At 58.6% G+C, this 26,394-nt stretch overlaps 13 protein-coding genes across 13 annotated transcripts; 4 read left to right on the top strand and 9 right to left on the bottom strand.

Moving 5' to 3' along the window:
* Positions 1–36: 36 nt before the first annotated feature.
* Positions 37–1,414, bottom strand: SPSK_09247 (uncharacterized protein; the record flags this gene model as incomplete). Its single annotated transcript, XM_016735823.1, has 3 exons — positions 37–709; positions 787–1,064; positions 1,151–1,414. The coding sequence occupies 3 exons, from the start codon at positions 1,412–1,414 to the stop codon at positions 37–39; spliced, it is 1,215 nt and encodes a 404-aa protein (XP_016587644.1).
* Positions 1,415–2,263: 849 nt separating this feature from the next.
* On the bottom strand, positions 2,264–3,748 carry SPSK_09168 (citrate synthase; the record flags this gene model as incomplete). Its single annotated transcript, XM_016735746.1, has 1 exon — positions 2,264–3,748. One exon carries the CDS (start codon positions 3,746–3,748, stop codon positions 2,264–2,266), a length of 1,485 nt encoding a protein of 494 aa, XP_016587643.1.
* Positions 3,749–4,239: 491 nt separating this feature from the next.
* On the bottom strand, positions 4,240–6,034 carry SPSK_08935 (uncharacterized protein; the record flags this gene model as incomplete). Its single annotated transcript, XM_016735520.1, has 2 exons — positions 4,240–5,593; positions 5,670–6,034. The coding sequence occupies 2 exons, from the start codon at positions 6,032–6,034 to the stop codon at positions 4,240–4,242; spliced, it is 1,719 nt and encodes a 572-aa protein (XP_016587642.1).
* Positions 6,035–7,419: 1,385 nt separating this feature from the next.
* Positions 7,420–9,120, top strand: SPSK_09000 (uncharacterized protein; the record flags this gene model as incomplete). The annotated part of the gene is made up of 1 exon (XM_016735581.1): positions 7,420–9,120. One exon carries the CDS (start codon positions 7,420–7,422, stop codon positions 9,118–9,120), a length of 1,701 nt encoding a protein of 566 aa, XP_016587641.1.
* A 1,374-nt stretch (positions 9,121–10,494) lies between these two features.
* On the top strand, positions 10,495–11,268 carry SPSK_09743 (cellulose-growth-specific protein; the record flags this gene model as incomplete). The annotated part of the gene is made up of 1 exon (XM_016736313.1): positions 10,495–11,268. The coding sequence occupies one exon, from the start codon at positions 10,495–10,497 to the stop codon at positions 11,266–11,268; it is 774 nt and encodes a 257-aa protein (XP_016587640.1).
* A 1,619-nt stretch (positions 11,269–12,887) lies between these two features.
* Positions 12,888–13,169, bottom strand: SPSK_10139 (uncharacterized protein; the record flags this gene model as incomplete). Its single annotated transcript, XM_016736693.1, has 1 exon — positions 12,888–13,169. The coding sequence occupies one exon, from the start codon at positions 13,167–13,169 to the stop codon at positions 12,888–12,890; it is 282 nt and encodes a 93-aa protein (XP_016587639.1).
* Positions 13,170–13,278: 109 nt separating this feature from the next.
* On the top strand, positions 13,279–14,286 carry SPSK_09551 (NmrA-like family protein; the record flags this gene model as incomplete). Its single annotated transcript, XM_016736123.1, has 2 exons — positions 13,279–13,308; positions 13,384–14,286. 2 exons carry the CDS (start codon positions 13,279–13,281, stop codon positions 14,284–14,286), a joined length of 933 nt encoding a protein of 310 aa, XP_016587638.1.
* Positions 14,287–14,458: 172 nt separating this feature from the next.
* Positions 14,459–15,301, bottom strand: SPSK_09692 (uncharacterized protein; the record flags this gene model as incomplete). Its single annotated transcript, XM_016736264.1, has 1 exon — positions 14,459–15,301. The coding sequence occupies one exon, from the start codon at positions 15,299–15,301 to the stop codon at positions 14,459–14,461; it is 843 nt and encodes a 280-aa protein (XP_016587637.1).
* A 1,283-nt stretch (positions 15,302–16,584) lies between these two features.
* On the bottom strand, positions 16,585–19,572 carry SPSK_08456 (uncharacterized protein; the record flags this gene model as incomplete). Its single annotated transcript, XM_016735053.1, has 1 exon — positions 16,585–19,572. The coding sequence occupies one exon, from the start codon at positions 19,570–19,572 to the stop codon at positions 16,585–16,587; it is 2,988 nt and encodes a 995-aa protein (XP_016587636.1).
* A 1,359-nt stretch (positions 19,573–20,931) lies between these two features.
* Positions 20,932–21,777, bottom strand: SPSK_09690 (glutathione S-transferase; the record flags this gene model as incomplete). The annotated part of the gene is made up of 1 exon (XM_016736262.1): positions 20,932–21,777. One exon carries the CDS (start codon positions 21,775–21,777, stop codon positions 20,932–20,934), a length of 846 nt encoding a protein of 281 aa, XP_016587635.1.
* Positions 21,778–22,335: 558 nt separating this feature from the next.
* SPSK_10159 (uncharacterized protein) lies at positions 22,336–22,602 on the bottom strand (the record flags this gene model as incomplete). The annotated part of the gene is made up of 1 exon (XM_016736710.1): positions 22,336–22,602. One exon carries the CDS (start codon positions 22,600–22,602, stop codon positions 22,336–22,338), a length of 267 nt encoding a protein of 88 aa, XP_016587634.1.
* Positions 22,603–23,265: 663 nt separating this feature from the next.
* On the top strand, positions 23,266–24,348 carry SPSK_09497 (short-chain dehydrogenase; the record flags this gene model as incomplete). Its single annotated transcript, XM_016736069.1, has 1 exon — positions 23,266–24,348. One exon carries the CDS (start codon positions 23,266–23,268, stop codon positions 24,346–24,348), a length of 1,083 nt encoding a protein of 360 aa, XP_016587633.1.
* A 636-nt stretch (positions 24,349–24,984) lies between these two features.
* Positions 24,985–26,331, bottom strand: SPSK_09275 (cyclin H; the record flags this gene model as incomplete). The annotated part of the gene is made up of 1 exon (XM_016735851.1): positions 24,985–26,331. The coding sequence occupies one exon, from the start codon at positions 26,329–26,331 to the stop codon at positions 24,985–24,987; it is 1,347 nt and encodes a 448-aa protein (XP_016587632.1).
* Positions 26,332–26,394: the final 63 nt, after the last annotated feature.

The following is a 26,394-nucleotide window of genomic DNA, read 5'->3' as shown; positions in this document are numbered from 1 at the left end:
GCGCCGGCATTCTTGCTCCACGCGCATGATCTGCAGCTAGAACTCATAGTATCGAACCTTGGTGCCTCCCATCATGACGTACTGAGGCGGCCCTGACCTTTGACCACGGGCCGATTCCGCATCTCCATCTTGTGCGACTTGCTGTGTTTCAGTCACGGGTGTGTATGGTTCTGTGTGTTGTCGTTGCTGTTGTTGATGATGATGCTCTGGCGTCGGAACCGCTGGCACTTCTATATGGTGGCCGTCTGCTGGCATCTCGACCCGCGGTGGTGCTGGTGCCGGTGACGTTGCTGGCATCTCGGGGTATTGTGCAGCGCCACCGCCAATCTCGTGGATCAGATGCGGCGGGTGAGGTTGGGGTTGTGCCAGTTCAGCTGCCGTGGGCTGGGGCTGGGACGGGAACGGAGACTGCACCGGCGAGACGTTGCTGACAGTCGATGCCTGAGGCTTCGGTGTGCCCGTCTTGTCGAGCTCGGCCATGGGGTATTGTTGGTACGCGTTCATCGGTGGCGGTGGCGGGCCCGGGACCGGGGCTGGAGCAGCTGGAGCCGCCATCTGGTACGGCACTTGGCCTGGAGCTTGACCAGGGGCCCAGGCGGATTGCGCGGCGATCAGCATGGCCTTCTTGTTGGCTCGGTGCATGGCGCGGCGCATGTTGCGACGATGGCATTCGATGCAGGCCCGGACGAAAAGAATCATGTTGACGACGCTGCACGGTTAGTCGTTTGTTGTCCAAAAAAAAATGGAAAAGGAAATAAGACGGCAGACGGGCAGACGCCAACATACACGAGAGGCCAAAGGCAAATGCACAGAGCCAATTCCATGGTCAGGTAATGAGCGTATCCTTTTGTCTTCTCGGCCACGGGCAGCGAAAAGTCCGACAGCCACCAGTACGTGAAGAGGGAATCCAGCGAGTATTCGGACGCGACAAGTCCGCCGGCCGCTGTGCCGGCCAGCCAAATGATCAAGTGTATGCCGACATGCGCGCCGGGGTGGATGCCGCGGTTGCGTCGGACTGCGAGCGTGACAAGCTCGGCAGCGGGCCACAGAATCGCGAGGATGCCCTTGGTCAGTCAGTGCGATGCTGGACTCGGCACGTTGCTAACGTTGCTCACGCTGCTCATTGTCGTCGAACGTCGTGGACACTCACCGGTGGAAACGATAGCGCGGCATCGAAATAGCCATTGACGGTGGGATACGGCGCCTGGGCCGCAATGACGCCGCCGCTGATACCGGACACGACAATGCCCGTGATGATGCTGAGGCCCTCGAGGCCGGCCTTGGCGAAGAACCACTTGCGGCCGCTGACGATTTTGTGCGAAACGTCCTTGTTGCTGGGCGCGACCGGTGCCAGTGGCACAAACCCCTGAGAGGCCTGGTAGGGCGCTGGCTGTTGGTATTGCATATTGGTCATGGCCGCGATCCTGCTCCAGACGATGCGAAATTGAAAATACGAAGCACAAAATCCAAATCAAATCAAATCACAGTCGCCAACAACACAAGAAAGGAAAAGATAATGTCACTGTGCACCTTTTCCATACTCTACTGTATTTCGACGCACTCCTCTATTGTACTTGGTATTCCATCGTGGCTTCTGACGTTCAGTTTGTCTGCCCGTATTTACACTTACAGGGTTGTCCTCGTTTGCCATTTCCGGCAAAGATCACCATATGGGGGCAGATGTGCACTGCTAGAAAGCCTTGCCCATCTCGTCCAGGATTGGTGCCACTTCTCGCCGCCCTGCCTTACAGGGGCATAACGGAGAGTGCCGACCAGAGAACAGAGAGTGATCGACAAGGGCCACCAACAGAGCCTGAAACAGACTGCGCAAACGGCTTGTCAAAAGCAGGGCGCAGAGAGAAATTGGCAATGGGAAATGGGAGTGGGAAATGGAAGAAATGCAAGGCGACCAGAAAAGGACGGACGTAGCAGCGGCAACGAACCGGGGGCGGTGCAGCTTAAAGCTTATTTTCTCAAGACGGCAAACGACTTGTTGGTCAGTGCGTTTGTTCGCCAGTCCCGTATTCCGTATTCCATGGAAAGGAGTCGCAAGATACAGATGGTATCTTACAGCGTAAGAAGAACATACTCTGCATGCAATACAGCGTGCACATGTTGTACGTACGAGCGACCAAGAAACGCTTTCATTTAGGCTGCTGGGACTCACCCGTCTATTTATTCATACAGTCTTCGGGTATCTTCTATCACGCCATGCCGGCCGTCGCGTCCATTTACACGGTTGCCGGTGTCACCTCCTGTACAATCACAGCTTGCTGTGCATGGCCAGCTGGTTCCGCTTGCTGTCGCCTCCGTGCGCCACCTTGACGGGCGCGTCAAACACCGTCGCGTCCTTCTTTTCCTGGCGCGCCTCGAGCGCGGCATAGTCCCGCGCCGCCTCGCCGACGTACACCTGCCGCGGCCGCCAGATCTTGACGCCCTTGGGGTCCAGCATCATCTGCCGCCAGTGCGCCAGCCAGCCGACGCACCGCGGCACGGCAAACAGCACCGGGTAGAAGTCGAGCGGGAAGCCCATGGCCTGGTAGATGAGGCCCGAGTAAAAGTCGACGTTGGGATAGAGGCTGCGGCTGCGCATGAACTCGCTCTTGGCGGCGTGGTCGGCCAGCGCAATGGCCGTGTCGATGAGCTGGTTGCGGCCGGTGACGGCAAACACCTCCTCGGCGAGCTTGCGGATGGCGACGGAGCGCGGGTCGACGTTCTTGTACACGCGGTGGCCGAACCCGACCAGCACGCGCTCGCGGCGCTCGACGGCCTGCATAAACGCCGGCACCTTGTCGGGCGACCCAATCTCCATCAGCATGCGGATCGCGCTCTCGGACGCGCCGCCGTGGCTGGGGCCGTAGAGCGCGGCGCAGCCGGCGGCGACGGCGCTGTAGGGGTCGACCAGGGAGCTGCCGACCTGCAGGACGGTGGCGGTGCTGCAGTTGATTTCGTGGTCGGCGTGCAGGATGAAGAGCGCGTCGAGCGCCTTGGCCAGCACCGGGTGCGGGCGGTAGGTATCGCCACCCGACAGGTTGTCCAACATGAAGAGGAAGTTGCCCGTGTACGACAGGTCCTGCGCGCTGCCGGGGCGGTTGAAGGGGCGGCCCTGGCGCATGCGGTAGGCGGCGGCCGCGAGGGTGGGCGCCTTGCCGATGATGCGAATGATTTGCTTGTCGAGCGTGCGCAGCGCGTCCATGTCGCCGCTGGCGGCGCGCGTGTAGAGCTTCTGGCCCTGCAGCGACGGGTTGGCCTCGGGCGCAAAGGCGCCGAGGCTCGCAAAGGTGGCCGTCAGCATCGACATGGGGTGCGAGTCGTAGCGGAACGACTTGAGCATGCCCTCAATGTCGGTGTGCACGTACGTGTGGTGCATGACCTCGTCGCGCCAGCCGCTGTACTGCGCCGCCGTCGGCAGCTCGCCGTAGATGAGCAAGAAGGCCGTCTCGAGAAAGTTGCTGCGGGCCACGACCTGCTCGATCGGGTAGCCGCGGTACCGCAGCACGCCCTCCTGGCCGTTGATGAAGGTGATGCGGCTCTGCACAACGGCCGTGTTCATGTAGCCCGGGTCCAGCACGCGCAGGCCCTGGGGTGTCTCGTCCTCCTCGCGGTCGCCGGGCTGCGCGGGGGCCCGGACCTTCTTGATGTCGGTGGCGAGCACCGTGTTGTTCTTGATGGGGATCTCGTAGACCTGGTTGGTGCGGTTGTCGACCACCGTCAGCGACTGACGCGGTCCTTTGGCGACGGCGACCATGCTTGCGAGCTTTTGGGGGGGGATGTGGTGTTGTATCGAGAGGGATTGTTAAATTTTTTAAATCAAAGAGGGTCTCCTCGCAAAGATGCCGCCTGTTTCTGTACAAAAAGCCAATACAACGACAAACCCGACGAGGAATGGTTTAAGCTTTGGCTAGGAATGCAAGAGACCGACCGCGGCTCGACCTCGGCTAAGAAGAGAAGACTGGGCCATTGCTCGGCGCTGGGGATAAGCTGCACTAGCACATGTTTGAACCACTGTGGAGTAGGCGCACGGCTGGAAGCGCCAGACTAGGATGACGTCAGCCTCACGGCTCGGTGCACGTGCCGAATTTCGCAATGCACAACGTCGCTTCCCGATCCGTCGTTACGACCATTGTTCCTTCCTTCACGAGCACACTAGCCGTTTCAGCTGACACGTGCCGCGTAGCGAGACAAAGGAATGACATGAATTCGGGTATCGACTGCTTCGCCTACACTGTTCTCGCTGCACTACCAAACGAGCGGCGTGTCAAGATGCCGTTTCTTCTGCAGCCGTCGCCGCGACCGGTCCTGCCGGTCTTGCCGGCCCTGCCTCTCCTGTCGGCCTCTGCCAATGATGCTCATAGTGCCTGCCCATACTCGGTGACCTGACTCTTGTTCCAGCTGAGACATGTGACCCGACTCAGCACAGACGTCCATTGTCCCACCTATCTTTTCGTCAACGACATCGACACGGTCCCCCTCCAACTGCAGAGGCGATCCAACCACGCCGACAGCCAGACCCGCGGCCGCCAGACAATCCGCGACAAAGCTGCTTTGGGGTGTCCCACAGACGCCCAACATGGCCACGAGTGGCGGCCGCGGCCGACTCCTGTTGCGGCTGCCGCGCTGGATGCTCGACGCGACGGGCGGGGCCAGACGCGGGACGACGGCCAGGCGGTTGCCTACGTCGAGCGCACGCGTGAGGGACGGCACGGTAAGCTTGGGCGGTGGGAGGGGAAACGTACGCGTTGTGGACGCCAGCGACGACGACGATGACGACGACGACGATGACGACGAAGGGGACAAAAATGTCAAGGACGACGACGGAGACGGCGAGGTTGTTTGACTGTCACGCGTCGAAGACGTCGCTGTCTTGGCATCGTCGTCGTGGCCGAGGTTAGCCTGTGCGCCGATCGGTGGCGGCAGAGCCGGCTGTGTCGCTGACAAGCAGATTCGGCCCAGGCTCCGACCGCCGTCGACGTAGGCACGATGGCCGGGCAGCAACGGATATGCGTCGGACGGTGACTGCTTGTAGATGTCGATCTGGGAGAACGATTCGTTTGTCCCCGTCACGCTCAGGATGGACAGCATCGTTGTTGTAAACGCCGGCAAGAACCCAACCAGCCGCATCGACACCACCCGCCCGGCCAGACGGCCCAGCTGCGCGGCGACGTGCTCCACCTCGGGCCCGACGTACGGCACGTCGCCTGCTGTGGTGCTTGCTGGTCGGTTCCCGTAGTAGCGGCGGCACAGCACAACCAGCTGCCGCAAAGGAAACACGCTTGTCGATATGATGCGCTCGACAAATCTCTCGACCAGCGCGCCCATGCTCAACAGCCCGGGCTGCAGGCCTGCCGCGGCCGGGTGCATGCGGTACCCGAGCCGCGTGCAGTCCAGCTCGAGCGTGAGGGCCGGCGACCGGCCCATGACGCCGACATACCGCTGCAGGTAGAGCGTGGCCAGGGGGCAGACGGCCAGGCGGACGTAGGGAGAGAAGACAATGTGGACGCGGCGGGCGTGCCAAAATGCGGCGACGACCTCGGCGCGGAGGGCAAAGGAGGCGTGGAGCGCACCTAGAAGCGGCGCGAGGGCGAGGGCGAGACTGTCAAAACTCTCACGGGGCCAGACGGCACGCGTAAACTCTTTGGGGGTTGAGGCGGATGGGACGGTCGGCGGACGGAGCGGACACGAGGTGCTGGTAGAGACGAAAGCGGACGGCCGCCGGGAGACGAAGGAGCGATGGCGATGCATCCTCTGCCGTTTGCTGTGGGCATTCGCGGCCAAAGATGCTGTACACCTGCGAGACGGCCTGCTGCCACGAGTCGGTGTGGTCGACCGTGGCTCCTCCGCTGCGCGAAAATCTGGCATCGCAAGTCCGGTCCCATGGAGGTGGTATCGGTGGTGGTGGAAGGGGTGATGGCGGCGGCGGTGAAAGTGGTGCCGTCTTGTGAGAATCCGGCGATGGTGGCGCCTCTTCTTCGGAAATCGCGGACAGGTGGAGAGACGGGTACCGTTCCCGGGATTTTCTGCACGGCGAGGCCATTGTCGGTGCGGGTATGTTGGACGGCAATGGTATGTAAGAGAGTAGTGAGTGTGGGGGAGGGGGGGAGGCATTACGGCTGAAGAGACGGCGCAGGTTGTAACAACGAAAGGGAAGGCGATGATAAGAGGAGGATGTCATATTAAATGTCTACACAACGACGCACAACCTGCCAGCTGGAGACGCCCGGCCTCGTCTGCCGGCCGGTACGAAGTGTCTCTGCGGCGTGTGGTGTCTCGAGGAACCGCAGCGTCAGTGAGATGTTTTATTTTTGGGTCCAGGTCCGTCTGGGGACATCCAGTCTCGATGAGCATGCAGTGGATAATTTGCAGTGCTGGCCTGGCTTCCTGCTACCTGCTGTGACATGTTTAGGAATGAGGAGATGGCAGGGACCCGACTCCGATGCAGCTATCCGCGGGGCGTCGTAGTGTGCTGGCCTTGTTTCTGTCCAGCCTTTCTGTATTCTGTACCCTGTATTCTGTATTCCGCGTTCCGTATTCCTGTATTGCTTTGATTACGACTCGGATGCTGTTGTTCGCCAGTCTCTCCTTGGCCTTGGCGCCCGTTGTTCCTGCATCTTCCCGACGGCGGCTGGTTCCATGTGCTGTGTACAGAGTACGACGTACAAAGTTCACGCTTCTTTGTTCTTTTCTTTTTTCTTTTTTCGTTTTTCGTTGTCTTTTTTCTTTATTCTTTATTCTAGGCTTTTTGTACAACGTCCACCGACAGCTTGCATGCTACCCTTGTTCATTTCAAAAGAAAAACAAAGACCCTTTCGTCAAGCTGCACGTTGTGTTTTGGATACATTACAAACGACAACACATGGCAACGAGGCGATGAACTGACGATGCTGACACTTTGTTTCTGTCATTTTATTTCTCGTACAACAATGTCTCGTCAATCTGCGGTTTCACTCGACGGCGACAACCGCACGTGCGTACGTGAGTACATGTGTACGGTGTGAAGATGTAGAGTCAGGGCGGGTAGCAAGCCGCTTGCCCGAGGAAGACTGGGGGAGAAAGTAATCAGCAGAATAAAGAAATAAATAAAACAAACTGGAAACTATGTTCACGCTGTCTGTTAGGCACAAACCCTTCTTTTCTGTTCATAACGTGCAAGTCAATGCTATTGCGAGTTGAACATACTGTGTTCTCCCTTCTCAAACGCAGAATCAAAACGTCTTTCACTTTCTTGTAAACATTGTCCTTGGATGAACATGACAACCGTCCACTGTCGTAGACAACGGGTATAAGTAGACTACTCATGTGGCGGCGGTTCTGTGCCATCTTGATGTCATGAGAAGTGACAACAAACAAAACCTACAGATACAAACGAGACAACAACACATACAACCACAAGCCCGACAGCCAAACAGCCCGACAGCCGAAATGTCGGACAGCCTCCTTGCCCGCATCCCGCAGGAGCTCCTCTTGCCCATCATGGCGGACGCTTTCCCGGACAGTGACCGCTTCCACGACAACGTAGACATGACAACGGAGGGGCATCTGGCGCAGCGGCAGGCGCTGCAGGAGATTGTCGAGGACGCCGGCGCTGTGCTGCCGGTGCTCGTCCGCCGTGCGGCGCTGGACGTCTCGATGGGCTACCTGCAGCCGACGACCATGGCCGCCCTGCTGGGGGAGGTGGCTCGCTTCCAGGCGCAGCCGGCACTAGGCCGGGCGGTGCGAACGCTTGTGTTGGACGTGGGCTTTCTGGCGAGTTCAGGTGCAGGTGCAAGTGGTGGCGGTGACGTGGAAACGTCTGATAATGCCGAGGAGGATCCTCTCGTAGACGTATACCGCCTGGCGCACGAGCAAATGCCGGTGGGTGTCCAGATGCCGGCCGACAGCGAGTATGGCAGCAGTAGCAGCGGCGATGGCATGGATGACAGCGACGGCATGGACGGCACAGATGCCGGCTCCGACGCCGAATCCACACGCCTTCCGGCGTGGGTGGCGCGCTGGGGCGTTCCTCTGACGCGCCTCCTGCAGCGCACGCCGGGCCTGTCGGCGCTGACGATGGGACTTCGCGGCGCCGCATCGATTCCGGCCATTGATGGCGACGACGACGCCACGGCGGACGACGACACCAACAGCCGCCTGTCGCTCCCCCGACTCGCGTCGCTCTTGTTCGACCAGAGCCATCCCTTCCACGGCGGCGGCGTCCTCGACACGTCTGGGATGATTATGCGCAGCTGCCCCAACCTGAGGGAGCTGTATCTCTCGGGCATCGACCAGGTGGTCGACAGACACCAAGGTCCAGGTCAAGGTGAGTCTTCTTTTCCTTTGTCTGTGTCTTCGTCGTCCCCTACTCTAACTCACCTCAAGGCCTTGTACTTTCTACGGGGCGTGCGCCTGACGCCCAGTGCACTGGACCGCGTTCTGTGCATCGTCGGTCCACATCTCACCAAGGTAAGCGTCGAAGTGCCGGGTGGCGGTCCCCGGTGGACGACGCCGCACATGGCAGCGTTGGTGGCAGGCGCCCCTGCTGACGACGACGACAACAACAACGACAACGCCACGCCCGCCGACGACAGCGAAACGCGCTGCTACACGACGCGCGAGCTCGTGACCCGCCTGCTGCCCTGGGCCGGCTCGCTGCAGTACCTGCGGCTGGTCACCCGCTTCCAGCACGAGCTCAGCGTGTGCCGCCGCGAACGATCCGAGGCCCGCCGGCAACGGACGGCGCCGCCGCCGAGCATCATGTCGCTCGTGGCCCAGTTCACCCGCCTCCAGAACGCCTGGTTTGGGCCCTACGCCTGCCGCCCGGCCGTCCTGGGCCTGCTGCGGGCCGTCCGCCGCGGCCACTTCCCGTGCCTGGCCGCCGTCGTCATCGACGTGCCCCTGAGCGACGACGACGTGGTCGAGGTGGACGTGGGCGAAGACGACGCTGGTGGCACGCGCACGCTGCCGGTCCAGGTGCCGCACGCGCACGGCTTTGTGCGCGAAGACATGTCGCCGCAGCGGGGCTTCTGGTCGGCGCGCCAGCTGTGGCGGGAGCAGCTCAAGCGGGAGCGCGAGGCGGCGCGGCAGCAGCAGATGCAGGCGCAGGCCGAGCTGCAGGACAGCTCAGATCTGTTTATGCCCCAGTAGAGTCACATCGACATGATGCCATGTATACGTTGTGGACAAGGGTGAGCAAATTGGTTTGTTATCGTTTCATTTGTCGTTTGCTGGTTTCTTTTTCATCTCCTTTGTTTACTCTCGTAAGAAATAAAATACTTTACTTTTTTTTTTAAAAAAAAAAATTGACTGATGCAATAACAAAGTGACGTAGACGACAATAATTATTAAAAACTTAACGACGATGACAAACAACGGCTGCAAGCACTTGGTTTTGAATTTTGTCACGTCCGTCCTTCAAAGAGGCCATCACGTCCACTTCACAACTGTGCCACCTCTTTTGCAGACATCGTGGCCCACGTGCGTCTTTTTCACCCACAACGGAGTACTCTTCTTTTCTTTCTTACCTGTCTCGGCCCTACTTCTCTCTCGTCGTGTTCCTTGCTTTCTTCTTTTAATATACTCACCCGCCTCACCCCCACAGATGCCCCATTGGGAAAGGAAGTCAATACATCCCGGCTAAATTGCCCCAGTGCACCGCAAACTCGACATCGCCTCCCCCAGTCCGCAATTTCTACGGCACTCGTGGGCCGAAAATACAATGGCTTGATATGGGGGAGTGGGCTCGGTGCTATACGACCCGTTCCGGGGCAGATCTGGAGGCAGATGGGCAGCGTTGCGTGCCAATCTGTTTCCGCATCGACGTCGACATTGGTTGTCAGTTTTCGCCACTTTGATCGTCCACTTATGCTTACTCGTATGTTTCATTCTTCGTATTATGCTTATCGTGCCACTCCCCGGGACGCCTGCTCCTTCGGTATCACGGAATGGGCATCACGATGGACAGTCGCCATGGATGGACAACCAACCTGGCGCGTGCGTTTCTTGTCCTTTTTAGCAAGGTTGCATGCCCCAGACAATATCGAGCCCTTCCCTTTTTGCCAAATTGCAACTTTACGCGCCCCGGGACAGCACGGTGCGTGAGCACATAAATATAAAGAGGCCATCAAAACAAAACACCGCAGCCAGTAGCAAATAGCTCGCCCGGCGCGCCGTCGCGAGCAGAGTGCTGGCCACTGCGAACACAGAATGGCAAGTAAAGCAAGTGCATAAATTGCGCACTGGTTCGAGGCGGCAGATGCGCTTGGCGTGAGAAACCCGGGGAACCTGGGGTGACGAGGCCACAAGACGGACACGGACGAGAAGAGAGTGGCACAGTCGAAGGCGAGCAGGCGACTACATATACCAGTGATTTCCTTGGCCTTTTTTCTCGTCGACCATCATCATCATCATCATCGGCACCATCACCACCACTTTTTAGTCACTTTCGTTTCACTTCTCCTTGCCTCCATCGCCTTCCACCCCATTTCTTGTGTCTTTGTCGCCGCCACCATCACCACCACCATGCTGTCCTCCGTCCTGGGAGCGGCCGCTCTCCTCGTCGGCTCCGCCGCTGCCCACGGCGCCGTCACCAGCTACGTCATCGCCGGCACCAACTACCCGGGCTACCAGGGCTTCTCGCCCAGCAACTCCCCCAGCGTCATCCAGCGCCAGTGGCCCGACTACAACCCCATCATGCAGGCCAGCTCGGCCAAGCTGCGCTGCAACGGCGGCACCTCGGCCAAGCTCAGCGCGCCCGTCAAGCCCGGCGACAAGGTCGCGGCCATCTGGGGCCAGTGGACGCACTCGCAGGGCCCCATTCTCGTGTGGATGTACAAGTGCGCCGGCGAGTTTGCCTCGTGCGACGGCTCGGGCGCCGGCTGGTTCAAGATTGACGAGGCCGGCTTCCACGGCGACGGCGTCAAGGTGTTTTTGAACACGGAGACGCCCTCGGGCTGGGACATTGCTAAGCTCGTCGGCGGCAACAAGAACTGGACGAGCACCATCCCGCCCGGCCTCGCCGCCGGCAACTACCTGATCCGCCACGAGCTCATCGCCCTGCACCAGGCCAACACGCCGCAGTTCTACGCCGAGTGCGCCCAGATCGTCGTCGGCGGCTCCGGCACCGCCGTGCCCGATGCGTCGTACAAGGCTGCCATCCCCGGCTACTGCAAGCAGACGGACCCCAATATCCAGGTGGCCATTGACAACCACTCGATCCCGCAGACGTACACCATCCCCGGCCCGCCGGTGTTCAAGGGCACGGGTGCCAAGAAGGCGCGCGAGTTTGAGGCGTAGGTTGACGGGGAGGTCCCGGTGTATCGATATTGCATAGCCCATTTCCAGAGTAGAACGTCAATACAACTCACGCGTTGTTATAATAGTAAACATAAGTGACTTGATGAGCTGCATTGTAATAGATTGTAATGATTCATGCGGAGATGTTTTTTAAAGCTTTACAAACCTCCGTATTGTTGGACGACATTCGTTCTCATATGTCATTTCTTATTGACATGTTTGCAATATATGTTGCTACTTTATTTTTTCTTGGTCGTGTGTTTTGTTCCTTGTTTTTTATTCTTTAATACAATACTCCGTACCCCGTATGTCGTACACGTCTACACATTTACGCCATATCGTCTCAATGTCACTTTATCAGTGGGCCACCGATCTTACTGACCGATCCGCGCTTCATTCGCTCACAGAGGAATATGGTTATTCCCACTGATCACAGCAAACACCGCAGCCACATCAGGAATTTGGTAAGCTTTGAAAGAGCTTCGATGGAGGAGCCACAGCGCTTACAGAGTACTTGGAAATGCAACAATGTTTTGTCAGCCGACGCCACTGATCTGATTAGATTCCTGTTTCTGACGCTCCATTTAACGTGCGGCATATTGATTCGAAAATGTTGGGCCGCAGCCTCAAAGCCTAGTCCTAGTCCGTATTTCCATGCAGCGCCACAGGCCAGCGACCACGGATATATGATGTCCTTGGTGTAGAAAGCATCGCCAGATAAGTGCCGATGGAGATGAAAAGGAGGGGCTGGTCCCCTGTATGTCACCATTTATGCATCCGGTGGTAAATATTGGAGCAAGGCCATTTAGCAATGGTCTGGCCAGATGCCCAGCTATGTTCGTTTCTCCACAAAAGACATCCGAACGGATGCCGCACGGCGCAAAGAGAGCTGTCAGAGTGGCTGCAGACGGACACCAATTCATGCGTGGACATGTTTCGACGCATTGCAAAGCAGTCACCGTGCAGAGAGACGTCGTCGAGATGTTCCATCACCAACAGATGCCACAGCCGTAATTTATGCAATTGTGCCTTTTTTGCCTCTTTTGTCCTGTCAACTCGAAATTCTCCGGTGAAACCAATATCCAGCCGTCGAGCCAGCACCCAGCACGGTCTTCCCGTCTCCCGCGTGGATATTGTCGTGTGTTTTGGCTGACCACCTTGTGGGTTGTCTGTGGTCTGTTTCCACCGGTTTCTGCGTGTCCATGTCCTTGGCCGTTTATTTCCACTTCCGTCATTCTACTCCGTACACTACACACAAACGCCAAACGCTCCTCATTACCAGCCTCGCCTCCGACATTGGGCTGCCCAACGTGGCATCTTCTTGTCTGTTAGTCTTTTGTCTTCGAGACCGGCGCCAAAATGGCGAAATTGGCCGCGTCGCCCAACGCCAGTCCCACGCACGCGCCAGCACAGCTGTCTCGCGATCCACGCCCCGGCACACTTTCCAATGTTCGACTCATCTTGCTCGCCGCAGTGGGCCTTGTTGCGGCGGTAGGTGTGCCCTTGTTCCTGACCAATGCAACGCTGGCGTGGCTTGAGAGTACAGTAGGTCCAGGTCTCAATTGTTCAATCCCGTCGTCTTCAGTTCTTCAGCGGTCGTTTCTTTTCTTCTTTCTTTGCTACATCTCGTCTTGGAGCTTCCCTCTGTTGCTTGCGTAAGCGCGGAGCTCTAGAATGCCGTGCTGTCGGCTCGTGCTACATCCCGCTGGTCTCATTTCTCCCATTGCATCCATACCATCCATGCCATCCCCATTGCTGCCCCTACCCCTCACCTGTCCTCTCTGCCTTCTCCCCTTGCGTACATGGCCAAGCTGTATATAACGGAGGGCCCCCTCCTCTAGCTCGGCCCAGAGAAGGAGACCTTGTCCGTTCTCCCTTGCCATCACAAGTCTCCTCGCCATCGTCACATTTGCATCTTCACCACGCTCTCCACAGCAGCCCACGTCGACCCGTACGTTTTCTCCACTCAACCTAACTCGTCTCAAGAACCTTTTCGGAACCGTAGATACAATGTCCATTAAGAACGTTGCCGTTGCAGGAGTAAGTGGAAACTGTCAATCACCCTTCGACCCACAGTCTACTCTCGTCGACGCACCCCCACTAAACGGAACGTAGGGCACGGGCGCCCTCGGTGTCCCCATTGTCACGGAGCTCGTCAACAGCGGCTTCACCGTCACCCTCCTGACGCGGGAGGGCAGCACCGCCACGCCGCCTGCAGGCGTTGCCGCCGTCAAGCCCGTCGACTACACGTCGGTCGAGTCGCTTTCTAAAGCCATTGCCGGCCAGGACGCCGTCGTCTCCGTTCTGGGTTCGCTTGTCATTGGCGAGCAGGTACCGCTGGTCGAGGCCGCCGCGGCGCCCGAGAGCACGGTGCGCCGCTTCATCCCGTCCGAGTTTGGCATCGATACGCGCCTGACGCCCGGCCACCCCGTCGGCGTCATTCTGGGTGGCAAGACCAAGGTCGTCGATCTATTGGAGGAAAAGTCCAAGGCCAAACCATCGTTGACCTGGACGGGTATCAGCAACGGCCACTTCTTTGACTGGGGCCTAGACCGCCATATGTTTGGTATTGACGCCGCGAAGCGCACAGCCACCATCTACGACTCGGGAAACGAGCCCTTCCAGGCCGCCAACCTACCCTTTATCGCCAAGGCCGTCGTCGCCACGCTTCAACAGGCCGGCGGTAACCCGGCCGACGACAAGACCGCCAACCAGTACCTACGCATTGCCTCCTTCCTCCCAACACAGAACGAGCTCCTGGCCGCTGTCCAGGAGCTGACGGGCAGCGCCGACGGCTGGACCGTGAAACACGTCGACTCGGCCGAGGTCCAGAAAAAAGCCGCCGAAAAGCTGGCTGCCGGCGACTTCTCGGTGTTTGTGGACCTGCTGAGCGTGTGGCAGTATGCCGACGGCGCGGGCCACGCGCCCGACCCAAACAGCCCCACGTTTGGCAACACTGTGCTGGGGCTGCCGCAGGAAGACTTCAAGGAGACGTTGGCGGCCAAGCTCAAGAAGTGAGGCAACGCCGGCCTAGCGTAGCGGGTGGACGATGACGACGACACCCATCACGGGTCGGTGGTTGTCGATAGTTGTCGATAGTGTCGATAGAAATAAACATGCTGAAAGCAAACAAGTGTCCCGTGTCCTTTCCGCAGTAGCGTAGATGTAAGATGTAGCCCGTGGTCTGTCTCTACTCCGCCTGCTCGCCGCCCCAGCCTTTCAAAGGCACCACCGTCGGCTCGCCCGCGTTGCGCACCACCACCCACACCACATCGGCGCTCGGCGTCGCCGGACCGTCGTCGGTCCCCCCTTTCGACGTGGCCGGCGCTTCGTTCCGGACCTGGTGCTCCGTCCACGCCGGAATAAACGCAAAGTCGCCCGCGCTGATGGTCGTCGTGTGAGGCGGCTTTCTTGCTGACGTGGCCGATCCTCCTTCGTGGTCGTTGTCGTTGTCGTCCTCGTCAAAGTTGTCCGGCAGCGTGGCCAGCACGGCCGTCCCCGACACCGCGTAGACAATCGCCTCCTGCTCGCCGTTGTGGAACACCACGGTCGCGCACTGCGGCTTGACGGTGAGCACCGACGCGCACAGCGAGCTGCTTTTGTGGACGATGGCGTCGCGCAGGGACACGCCGTTGGGCGGGCGGCGGCCGACGACCTTGCGGGCACGGCGGCGTGTTGACGGCCCTGGCTGCGTCGCTGCCGCCGCCGTTGGCGGTGCCGGGTTGCCATTCTCCTGGTCGCCATCCTTTCGTTGGCCAGCCTCTCCCGTATCTCCAGTGTCACGTTTGGCACCGCTTTCGCCTAGACTCCGCGGCCGGTGCCGCGTATCCGCCTTCTCGTTTCCGTCGCCGTCGTCCTCGTCTTCGCCGTCAAACGCTTCTTCGCCGTCGTCGCCCGCCTGCTCCTCCTCCTCCTCCTCCACATGAACGGCATCCCGTGGTGGCCCTTGCAGCTCCTCTGCTTTGGTGATGTGCACCGACCCAGGCATCAGCATGGGCAGGATTTCCTGCAGGATGGGGAAGAAGGCGGCCATTGCGCGTATGTGGGTGTGGTAATGGGGCGAGGTGCTGCATTACACATAGGGGCGATAATATTGTGCGGCAAAAAGCAGTTGAAATTCACGGCGTTAACACTGGCAATTTTGGGTGGGGCCACAGCGCCAACCAGCCTAGGCGGACAACGAACCTCCATCAAAGCCTGGCACACCAATCGTGAATTGGGACAGTGCACCGTGGCATGTCAATACTCTGTGTACATTCGTACTCCGTAGGTTGGCAACCTTCAGAGGCAGGATATTGTCCAGGATATAGCTCCGTGCGGGTGTCATGATTGCTATGCTGGGAAGCAGAGAGAGGATCGTGCAGTCACAGCTGCAGATGCATGTTGTTTTGTATGGCTGCTGCCTGCGTCGTGAATAAAAGGAAAAGGGGACGAGAAAAAAACAAAGAACCGTCTGGATGTCCTCTCCAGTGATGCACGTCCGGTCCTTTTGCGAGGCAAGTGTGTCTGTCGTACGACGTCTACATAAGCATGACCCATCCCAAACTTAAGAGAAGCTCAGACATAACACAGTACAAAACAAATCCATATAATCTTTTTCTTATTCTTTTATATTTTTCTTACGTCTTATCATGGAGATACTAGGTGGTGACTTGATGTACATTTTATACACAATTGCTTAGAAAGTCGTTGCTTGGTCGCGGGTAGCGGTGAGAAAGGAAATATTGTTGACATTGCTTGGTTACAGCGAACTCTGAAGAAGCTTGGAAAATGCGGCTGAACAGGAAGGTTTAATAAAAACAGTATACGTTACGTAAATATACTTCATATAAGAATATACAAAACCATCTTCCGTTACGATTTTATTCTTTTATTTTGGAAAGTAATATAAACACACAACTGAAATATAAATCAGTTTACGGAATAAGAAGTAGGCTGAGATTAAAATATGAATAAAATAAAGACAAGGTATGAAGATAAAAAAGCTACGCAATGACTAGGCCAAGAACCAAGAAGAACCCAACGCAAAAAAAAAGTAGGCCATGCTCGCGCTATCCGTTCTCGAAGGTGTAGTTCAAAAAAAGCGACAGAACGAGACAACAAGGAAAAGAAACACAAAGGTTGAAAGCATAAAAAAAGAGACCGAATACCGTAGTTCACCCATGGCGCCGTGTATTGTAACGTTTCCAGTCCGCCCATACCATTCCGTCCGTCCCAGATGAAAAGAAGCAAGACACCAATACAGTGACAAACAGCCAACGCAAGAACAACACCCAGAACGAACCAAAAAGGAACCAAAAAAAAAGGACGAGACACTCACCCCAGCGACAGCGCCTTGGCCCGCCGCGCCAGGATCCGCACATTGTCCACCAGCCCCTCCACCAGCTCCGGGTACGCGTGCATGTCGCCGTTGCGCGCCCGCCGGCCCTGGTCGATCAGGATGCCCGGCGCCAGCTCAATCTCCAGCTCGTGCTCCTTCTCCTCGCGCTCCATCTTCTGCGGCCCTTGCACCTTGTACGTGACCTGCGTGAGGTCGATCTGGTAGTGGCTCTGCGTGTACGACAGGCGGTCCTTTTCGCGGTCGGGCGGCTGCTCGCGCGTCGTGGCGGCGGCCAGCTGCTCGAGCTCGTCGACGCCGCCGTCCCAGTGCATTTCGAGGTTGACGCTGAGCCGGCAGTCGAGGGGCGCGTCGGGGAAGTAGAGGTTGAGGTCGCTGATGCGGGCCTTGACAATCTTGGCCAGGACGTCGTTGGTCTTCTTGTCGTAGGTGACGCGGACCTTGACCGGGTAGCGGTGCGGCAGGAGATTGCGCACGCAGGCGGGCAGCCGCTCCTGGAGGCCCAGGGGCAGCTCAAAGAAGCGGTCAATCTCGCGGCGGTGCTTGTAGACGACGGGCACGCGCGGGCGCGGGCGGCCGGCGTTGGCCGGGTTGCGTGCGTCGGTCTCGACGACGAGGCCGTTGAGAAACTCGTTGAAGGCCTTGTGCTGCACCTCGGTCATGCTGCTCTTAAACGCGACGCGGCCGGTGTCCTGCAACAAGCATTCGGAGGCCACGGGCAGCTCAATGCGCTGGTTGGTGTCCTTGCTGATCAGCGTGCCGAGTTTGGCCTCAATCTCAAACTGGACCCCGAGGCCCTGGATCTCAATCATGTTGGGGTTGCTGACGACGTTCACAAACAAAAAGTCGGCCACCTTGCGCGACAGCTCCTCGTACGGCTTGTCGCCCGTTACCGACTCCTCCCAGGGGCTGAGCAGAGCGGCGCGTGCATCCGCCGGTGATGGGCCGCCGCCGGGAGGTCCGTCGACTCCAGGACCAGGACCAGGACCAGGACCAGGACCAGGTCCTGGAGCCGCCTGCGAGGCAGCCCCGGCTTCGGGCGATCCTTGCCGCGAGGTATGTCTACTATGCATAGCGCTCGTCGTCGAGCCACCGGCAGCCTCCTTCTTATCGCCGCCATTAGCGTGGCGATGGCCCTCGCCGGGCTTAAAGACGATCAGGTTGCCCCGTTTCAGCGGACCACCATCATATTTGCGGGCCCACGTGGGGACCTCGGTGTAGCGGGTAGGTTTTTTCAGCTTGGGTGTCGGGTTGTGCGGCACTGAGGCCGAGACGGGGGCTGCCGGTGTCGTGGGGCGAGCTGACGACTTGGAGGTCGTAGCGGGCATCTGACTGTCGTGACGGGAGTCGGGGCGTTGCAGGTGTGCAGCGGCACTGGTGCCGGTACCGTTAGTGCCTTCGAAGGGTGCCGGACGACGAACGTCCTTGCGGTCGATCTCGTCTGGGTGCAGGTCGCGCTCGTCCATCTTTCGCTTTGCAGGCGGACCACCACCGCTCTGACTATCAATGTCCATGGCTGCCGGGGCGGTGGCCGATGCCGACGCCGACGCTGACGAGGTCGGCCGCGCCATGGAGGATGCCGCCGAACCGCTCGGCAGGCTAGGCACGCGAGACTTTGGACTCACGCTGACGCTAGCTGCGCGATCGCTACGTGACATGGATCGACGGTGAGCTGATGCTGATGTGTCCGGCTGGCCGAAGCCGCCGGGACCACCGGCTGGAGGTTGGGGAGCAGAAGCAACGGAAGGACGAGAGGGCATCGATGATGCAGATGGCGGCGGGACACGCTGCTGAAGCGGGCTGGCTGGTTGTGACCGTTGGTGGTGCTGCTGGTGCATTTGCTGCTGCTTCTGTTTCTTTTGGTGTTCCTTTTGTTCCTTGAGTTGCCGTCTCTCCAAGTCTTTTTGCTCCTTTAGCTGCTGTTTCTGCAATTGTTTGTCGCTTTGCAGCATATACGGCGGTTGGGTTTGCTGCTGCGGCAGAGGGTAGGGGCTAGGCCCAGGTGTTGTTCTTTGTTGTTGCTGCTGTTGCGTAGACAAAGGTGGACCCAGAGGTGTTGGAGGCTGAGACGATTGTGGGGGGCGTGTCGGGTCAAAAGGCGACTGCTGGTAAGGGTGCGACTGCGACGACGGATGCAGCGGGCCTTGGCGATGCTGCAACACGGGGCTGACTTGGCCGTACGGTGCGCCGCCGTACGGCTGCTGTTGTGATTGCTGCTGCGGCTGCTGCTGTGGGGGCAGTGAGCCGTGCTGGCTGTGCGCGGATGTCGGCGTAGGAGTCGACTGTGTTGATTGGGAGCGCTGGTGTGGCGGAAAGGCAGACGAGGCGCTCCCGGGTGGACCGATGGGGGGTGTCTGGGGCGGCAGCTGCTGTTGCTGCTGGTAAGGCGAAGGCCCGCCATAGCTGTCGCGTTGCTGCTGCTGCTGTTGCTGCTGCTGTGGTGGAGGATAGACATTTGATCCCGGCGGGTATGGCTGGTGGTGTTGCACGGGGCTCGACCCCGTCGGTGGAAAAGGATAGCCGCCGCCAGGACCGGCACTGACAGAGCCCCCGGGCGTGTGGCGGTACGGCGATGGCCCCCCGGGTGACCTCAGATCGCCGCTAGTCAGGGGCTGTAGCGGCGGCGGCACCGGCCGCGCGCCATAGGGTGTCGGGGGGCCTCCGGGTCCGCCACCGGGCGTCTGCTGCTGAAGTTGCAGGCGGTGTTGGTATTCGGAAAGAGGATGGCCGCGCGGCGACGCGTGGACGGAGCCACTGTAGTCGCGAAAGACGGGCGACGGGCCGCCGGGTTGGACGGGCGTAGAGGGTGGTTGCTGGTGTTGTGGGTGTTGGGGGTGTTGTTGGGAATGCTGCTGATGTGGCTGCTGCTGCTGCTGCTGTTGTTGTTGCTGCTGCTGCTGCTGCTGCTTCGATGCATTCGCGCTGCCGTCCTCGTTCGAGTTCAGCAGCGACTTGAGGTTCATCATCGTGGGCAGTAGGGGGTTGGGCGACAGCGAAGGACAGCGCGCCTTCGTCTGTCTGATTTGTAAAGATCGATCCGCTACTGCCGGAGGAGACGGGATGATGTAAGCCCGTTACGGGATGACGGCCGATGGGGACGTGTGGTCGGCTTGAATCATCCAGACACAGGGCGCGGAGGGTTCACTACCGTGTCGTCGAGGTCGTCGCGATCGTCGTCCCAGAGAATATGCGAAAATAGGTGGGAGGTGAGACGGCGTGTGATGTCACGGTGGCGGTTGGCACGCGTCGATGGCCGTGATGGTCGACGGTTCGTGGGCAAAAAGGGGAAGAGAAAAGAAGCGACGATAATCGGCTGGGGAGATGCCTGGAGCTAATCGAGGCGCGCGAGGGGCGCTGACATTGCGCGCAGGTTGGGCGAGCGAGCGTACGTGCGTGCGTGCGATGGGAGTCGTTGCGCTCAGAGGAGAAGAATGTCGCGATGCGAAAATTGCGATTTGTGTATGTTCCTCTATTTTCTTCGGCTTCTTTTTTCGCGGTTTTCCTTTGTGGTTCCCGCTCGTGTTCCCTTGCCGCAGCGGCTTCAAACGCGCCCGGTCGCCGGTCGAAATGGGCAATTGATGCCTCGACGTCGGGGATCGCCTTGACGAGAGAAACAGAGGATGTGCGTGTTGTCGCAGCCGGTGGTCGGATGGGGCGTTCGGGGTCGAGGAAAGGGATGAAGCCAAAAAGACCTTAAAGAAGACAGCATGGCGATTTTTTTGGATTTTTTTTTTTTTTGCTACTCCCAGCGACATCCAGTGTCCGTTTTCGACCACTGAGGACCTACCAAATTTTGGGGAAAGCTGCTGCGCCTGCCTGGGCCGCCTGCAGGTCGCTCCTGCCCTCTCGTCTATTGGTGAATTTTGTTTTGACCAGACCCACCTGAAAGCAGCAAGAGCGACAGCGATAGAGAGGCTCTGTGAAAAACATCGAATGGTAGGGGAAATGGTGCTGTCGAATGTGGCCTAGCTCCAGCAAAGGCGTGTCAATGGTGAGAAGCGCTGTTAGTCATGGCGCGTCGGTCCCCATACAATTATTAACAGGACTACATAAGGCTTCGCCAGGGCTTGGAACTATGTGACTGTCGCTGAACTTTACAGAGCCCAGAGGACACGACGTAATTGAAACAAACACCATACATGCTCTCATTTCGCAGCATGACAACTTGACCTGGCAGCATCATCAACGTTGCGCGATGGCTCATGAGGTCGTGGGGATTCATTCCATTCAGCTGTCCACCTATCTAGCCGCCTTTTGTTCTTGCTTACTTTTTTTTTCTTTCCCTTTTGCTTCCATTTACTTTTTTTGCCTGCTACGATGTACAGCTACTCCTTCTCATCGACGCTATCCTCGGGCAGGACATCCAGCTCCTTGTAGTAGCGGTAGATGCCGTCGCCATACTTGGCGCGGCGGTCACTCGCCAGGTAGGCGGCAATGTTGGGGCGCGCGCGCACGGCGTCAGTCAGTGCAAACACGCGCTTGTAGTCGCCGGCATCGCGCAGCTGCTGGAGAGCCCGGGGGAACTGGTGGGCAGTGCCGTCGAGGCTTTGGAACAGGACCAGGTCGGCATAAGTCAAGGCGGCGCCGCAGAGCCAGGGACCGCCGGCCTTGCGGTCTTCCTGGAGGTGCAGGACGCGCTCAAAGTAGGCGAGGAACTTGGGGAGGCGATTCTTCACGTAGAGCTTGCTCTTGCGGACCGACTCGGCCTTCTGGTCCTCGTAGTACAGCGACGTGCAGATGGGGTGGTGGCAGTCGTGGACCTCGTTGGAGAAGCCGTCGAGCGCCGTCAAGGCCAGGGCGTTGACCCGGTACACGGCATTGCCGTCGTTGTCCTCGGCCGTGGGCACCAACCCCAGGCGCGGGCCCAGGTACATCAGAATGTTAGGCGTCTGGTGGATCGTCAGATCGCCATGCTGGAGAATGGGCGGTGCGAGCGGCGGCAGGTTGGGAGCGCTGACGGCGACCGCGTTGTCGGGGCTGATCCGGGCCAGCACCTGGGGAATGGCGTCGTCCTGCTTGGAGACGTCGACGTAGGGGACGCCGGCCTCTTCAAAGGCAAGGCGGACGTGCTCCCCGCGACCCGGCAGACCGGGCCAGTAGATCAGGGTGTAGGGGGCAGGTTCGTCGGGCGTAGACGCCTTTTGGCGCTTGGTAGCAGGAGCTGCAGACATGTTGGACGAGAGAGGCGGAGTAGATGTGGGAGGGGACGGAGCTTGAAAAGCAGCGCAGGAGGCGAAGGGGGAGCGAAGACTCTTGTGCGCAGCGTGACGACAGGCCAATGCGGATGTACGAAGAGAAGTATGCGTGAAGACAGAGCGTGAAGCAAGAGACAATACTCGCATTGGGATGTATGAGAGGTGGAAAGGTCTGTGTTGTGGTGTGCAACTGGGAAGAAAGGTGGAGGGTGCCAAGAAGAGGGGACTGGGTCAATTTAAGGTGGTAGGAGTATTCTGTAAGCTGTCGCCGAACTGAACGCTCACAACAATTGGCGAGCTGACGAGCTGAGCAAGTCGTTTTGTGGAATTAATATGACCCGCGGACTTTCATGCAGCTGAAGTCGGTCGACGGACGGCGTTCTTGGCTGGGCGTGCGGGCCGCGGGGATTCGTATGTAATTACTGGCCGCCGGCTATAGGCTGTTTCCCCTGTATTTCCAGATCCGTGGGCAGGTATCTCCACGCACCAACCAGATTACACTGTTTAGTGGGCAGTGGAGTCGATACTCCATAATTACGCATCTACGGCCAATCTCTCCTGTCCCAGCAAATAGAGCTCGCGCCACGACCACAAGCCACACCAAGGTTCGACGTCCATCGGGTGCAGAAAGTTCTCAATTGCGATCGAGACTTGGGTTGAGTTTCCTATGTTCGGCTCCACATGGCGACGGACACTGACGGAGCGGCTTATTGGCGTGTCGACGGGGCTGGCTCGTAGTGCCACGTGATCGGACACTTCACGCCTGTGCTGACACATTACGAGGAGGATCATCATGATCATGTTGGATCACATTCACATCCGCACACAATGCGATGTCTCTGCTCTTTTCTCCTTTCTGTCTCGTTTTGCCGAGCCTCTGCCCAACTGGAGTCAACTGAATTTTCATTTCCTCGGGCACTTGATGGTCTCCGATGCATCGTCTCTGTGATGCTGGCGTCAGCAACCGTTGACGTAGGTCTACCAAACACGACGCAGAACATTCAAGAAACCGCCACCTCCCAGAAACTAGAGTTTACGAGACAATAGGCCGCGCATAGTGTGCCCGTGGCATCTGTAGGAACGACTGGAAAACGGAAAGGACCAACTGGTAGCAATGCCATCAATGCCAGAGAAACGGGGAGGATAGAGAAGTAGACCACAGCCAAAGAACAAAGGGGGCCAGAAGCAAACAAGATCTATCAGGCGTATATAAAGACACGGATAGCCTTCTTCTAGGCACACGATTAAGTGTTTTTATTTTGTCGTCATAAAACCTGACCTATCCTTTGACTTGCTGGTTATTGGCCAATATCGTTGCCCCTCACTCACTCCTTTCATACGTACACTATCTAAAATCAAGACTTCCCTTGCTTGGACCCCCATAGACAACATCACCGAATACGCTCCTCGACCAACGTCCCCATCTTCCTCAAAGTTTTCATCCTTCCTGCCTCCTCCTTTACCATGCCGCGTACTGCCATCATCATCACCGGCGGCACCCTCAACCTTGGTTTTGAGGCCGCCCGTGCCATCGCCACCGGTCACTACCCCGACAGCAAGGACGACCACAACGAGTACCTGCTTGTGTTGCTTGCCCGCACCGACAAAACCAACGCTTCCGACACCATCAACCAGCAGGCCCGTGCTGCCAAACTGCCCCACCGTGCCGTCTTCCGCCGTCTCGACCTGTCTGACCTGGCCAACGTGCGTCAGTTTGGCCGCACCTGGGCCGACGGCACCGCGGCCGGCAACACGGCCGACTTCCCGCCCATCCACGCCCTCCTGCTCAACGCCGGCCTGCAGTTCCCCGGTGCCCTCGAGACCATCCCGAGCTCTGGTCTCGAGGCCACCTTTGCCGTCTGCCACGTTGGCCACGCCCTGTTGTTCCACCTGCTGGTGCCGTTTTTGGATGCCGCGTCGAGCGACGGCGCCCGCGTCCTTGTCACCTCCAGCGGCACCCACGACCCGGCCCAGAAGAGCGGCCTGCCCGACGCCGTGTACACCTCGGCCGAAGACCTGGCGCACCCGCCGCCGGACATGGTCCACGTCAAGGGCCGCCAGCGCTACGCGAGCAGCAAGCTGGCCAATGTGCTGTGGACGTATGCGCTCGTCGACCACCTCGAACGCGCCGGTCGGCTGGGCGCCAAGGTCGGCGGCGTCACGGCCAATGCCTTTGACCCTGGCCTGATGCCGGGCACGGGGCTCACGCGCCGGGGCACCGGTGTCGAGCGCTTCCTGTGGCACAATGTCCTGCCCCGGATCCGGCCTGTGTTGCGCGTCCTCGTCTCGCCCAACATACACACGGCCGAGGCGTCGGGCCGCAACCTGGCGCGGCTGGCCGTGGGCCCTGGCGGCAGCGGCGATCCGGACCGGGTGGACGGCACGGTCTTGGGCGTCAGCGGCAAGTACTACGAGATCCGCCGTCCGATCCCGTCGAGTACCGACAGCTATGACAAGGCCAAGCAGGAGGACCTCTGGGACTGGACGATCAAGTACCTGAGCAAGGGAGACGCTGCCGAGGAGGCACGGTTCCGGGAGTTTCGGTGAAGGTATGATTTTATGGTTCTTTGGTCGACAAGCTTTTTTGTGTTCCTTTTTTTTATTTTTTTTATAAATTTTTCTATGATGCTTCCTCGTCACTTAACTGGACTTTATCTCTTTAATATTCAATAATTTTAGCAACTAACTAGTCATTTTTTGTTTTATTTTTAATTCTCTCTTTTTGTAAACGTTTTGTTTGCTCTGTTTCTTCGGCAAATGCAAACATACATGGGACTTCGATTCGGGACTGCAAAGCGCAACACGTCGAATTCAACCAGGAATAGTATCAATACAGTCGGCTTGTTATTTTCTTGACCACTCCAATATTCGATCTGGAGCCGAGATTAGCAGGAGCGCTACGTGGACATTGTTCAAGACAACAGGTAATGGTGCTGAATGAGACTGTTGCTTGCCGACGTCGTGACTGATATATGAGACTGAGGGCTACTCCATATGTATCGTTATCTCCATATGCATCCAGACGAAGAAGAGCACAACAGAAGTACTACTGAAACAAAGGCTCTGGGCTTTCGACCACGTCTAGTGTCGTCTAGTATTTGCTCATGTAAATTCAGGCTTTTTGCGTGCCTCTCTATCGTACATCTTGTATTCCTTTCGTATTCCTTTCGCACCGTAGCCAACTCATTTCAGGGGCGGCCCAAACGGATCCTCCTGCTTGGCCACCTTGCGCCGCTTCGCCTCGTGCAGACTGTCGGGCGTATTTGTTCCTGTCCCAGCGCCACTAATCGTCCCTAGGGTCTTGCCAAACACGGCGGCATCGTCGTCCATGCCGCCCGCCACGTGCGTCGATGTCTTGGCATACGATTTGACTGCACCCGCCTTCTTGGCCTGCTGCAAGGCGACTAGGTTGAAGCGGTCCGGGTCGCGGCACAGCTTGAGCTTCTTGAGGAGCGGCTTGATGATGTTGTTGGACTCGGGCTGGCCCCAGTACTCGGTGAACCGCTCGGGCGGCTCGGTGGCCAGGAGCTCGCTGCACCGCTGGATCGTGCCCAGCACACGGTCGCGCACGCCGGCGCCGTTGACGCGCTCCCAGTCGGCGGCCTCGGTCTTTTTCTTTTTGCTGGCGCTGCCGCCGCCGGGCAGGATCGGGGTGGCCACGTCCGCCGCGGCGGCGCCCAGGCTGGCGGGGCGATGGAATGTCTCGCCGAGCAGCAGACGCTCGACCAGTGCGCGGTCGGCCAGCCACAGCGCAGCGAACATGATCTGGGAGGGCGAGTAGTGGAAGTAGGCGTCAGTGACGAGCGGGCTGAACTTGAGGATCTCGCGGGCGCGGCGGTGGGCATTGGACACACGGCTGTCGGAAATTTCTTCTTCGTCGTTTGCAGCATTACGCGTCTGGTCGTCCACATCGACAAGTCGCCGCAGCTCCATGACAGCACCCTCCAGGGCTCGGAACGGGTGCTTTACGTCAAAGGAAAAGCGGATGCCCTGGCACAGCAAAAACTCGCCGGCCAGAATATCGGCGGCTGTTGTGTTGGGGAACTTTTCGGCAAAGCCGTCGAGCTTGTGGTAGTAGCCCTCGGACTTGGCACCGAAAAAGAGGGCCGTCTTGAACAGCTGCGCGGGCGGGTACGTCATGATGCTGTGCGTGATGTAAAAGCGCCGGAAAAAGACGGCGGCTGTGGCCTGCACGTCGGTCGGCTGTTCTGTGAACTTGGCGGCGCGCAGCAGCTCGACGGTGTAGAAGTCGAGCAGCATCTTTTCCTCCGCCGGCGTAAGGTAGACCACTGTAGAGCCTGACCCTGAGGGCGTGCCTTTGTCGTCTTCGCCGTTGCTACCGCTGCCGCTGCCGTTGCCACTGCCGTTGCCATTGCCGTTGGCACCGTTACTTGTTTCGCGCCGGCGCTCTTCAATGCTCTCGTGGGCTAACGCGTTTGTCTGCTCCCGGAGGGTCTCGAGCTGGGATGGGGAGAAGGACCACAGGCGGAACTGAGACGACTCGCGGTACACGGCATCTTCAGACGCCATTGTGACGGGAAGAGAGCACACAGGGTGTTGCTGGTATCGGCGGGGAGGAGGTAGAGGGAAGAC

Source organism: Sporothrix schenckii (assembly GCF_000961545.1).
Source record: "Sporothrix schenckii 1099-18 chromosome Unknown Cont44, whole genome shotgun sequence".
Taxonomy (NCBI): Eukaryota; Fungi; Ascomycota; class Sordariomycetes; order Ophiostomatales; family Ophiostomataceae; genus Sporothrix; species Sporothrix schenckii.
The sequence above is the reverse complement of the archived record's forward strand: the minus strand, read 5'-3'. Positions and strand labels throughout refer to the sequence as shown.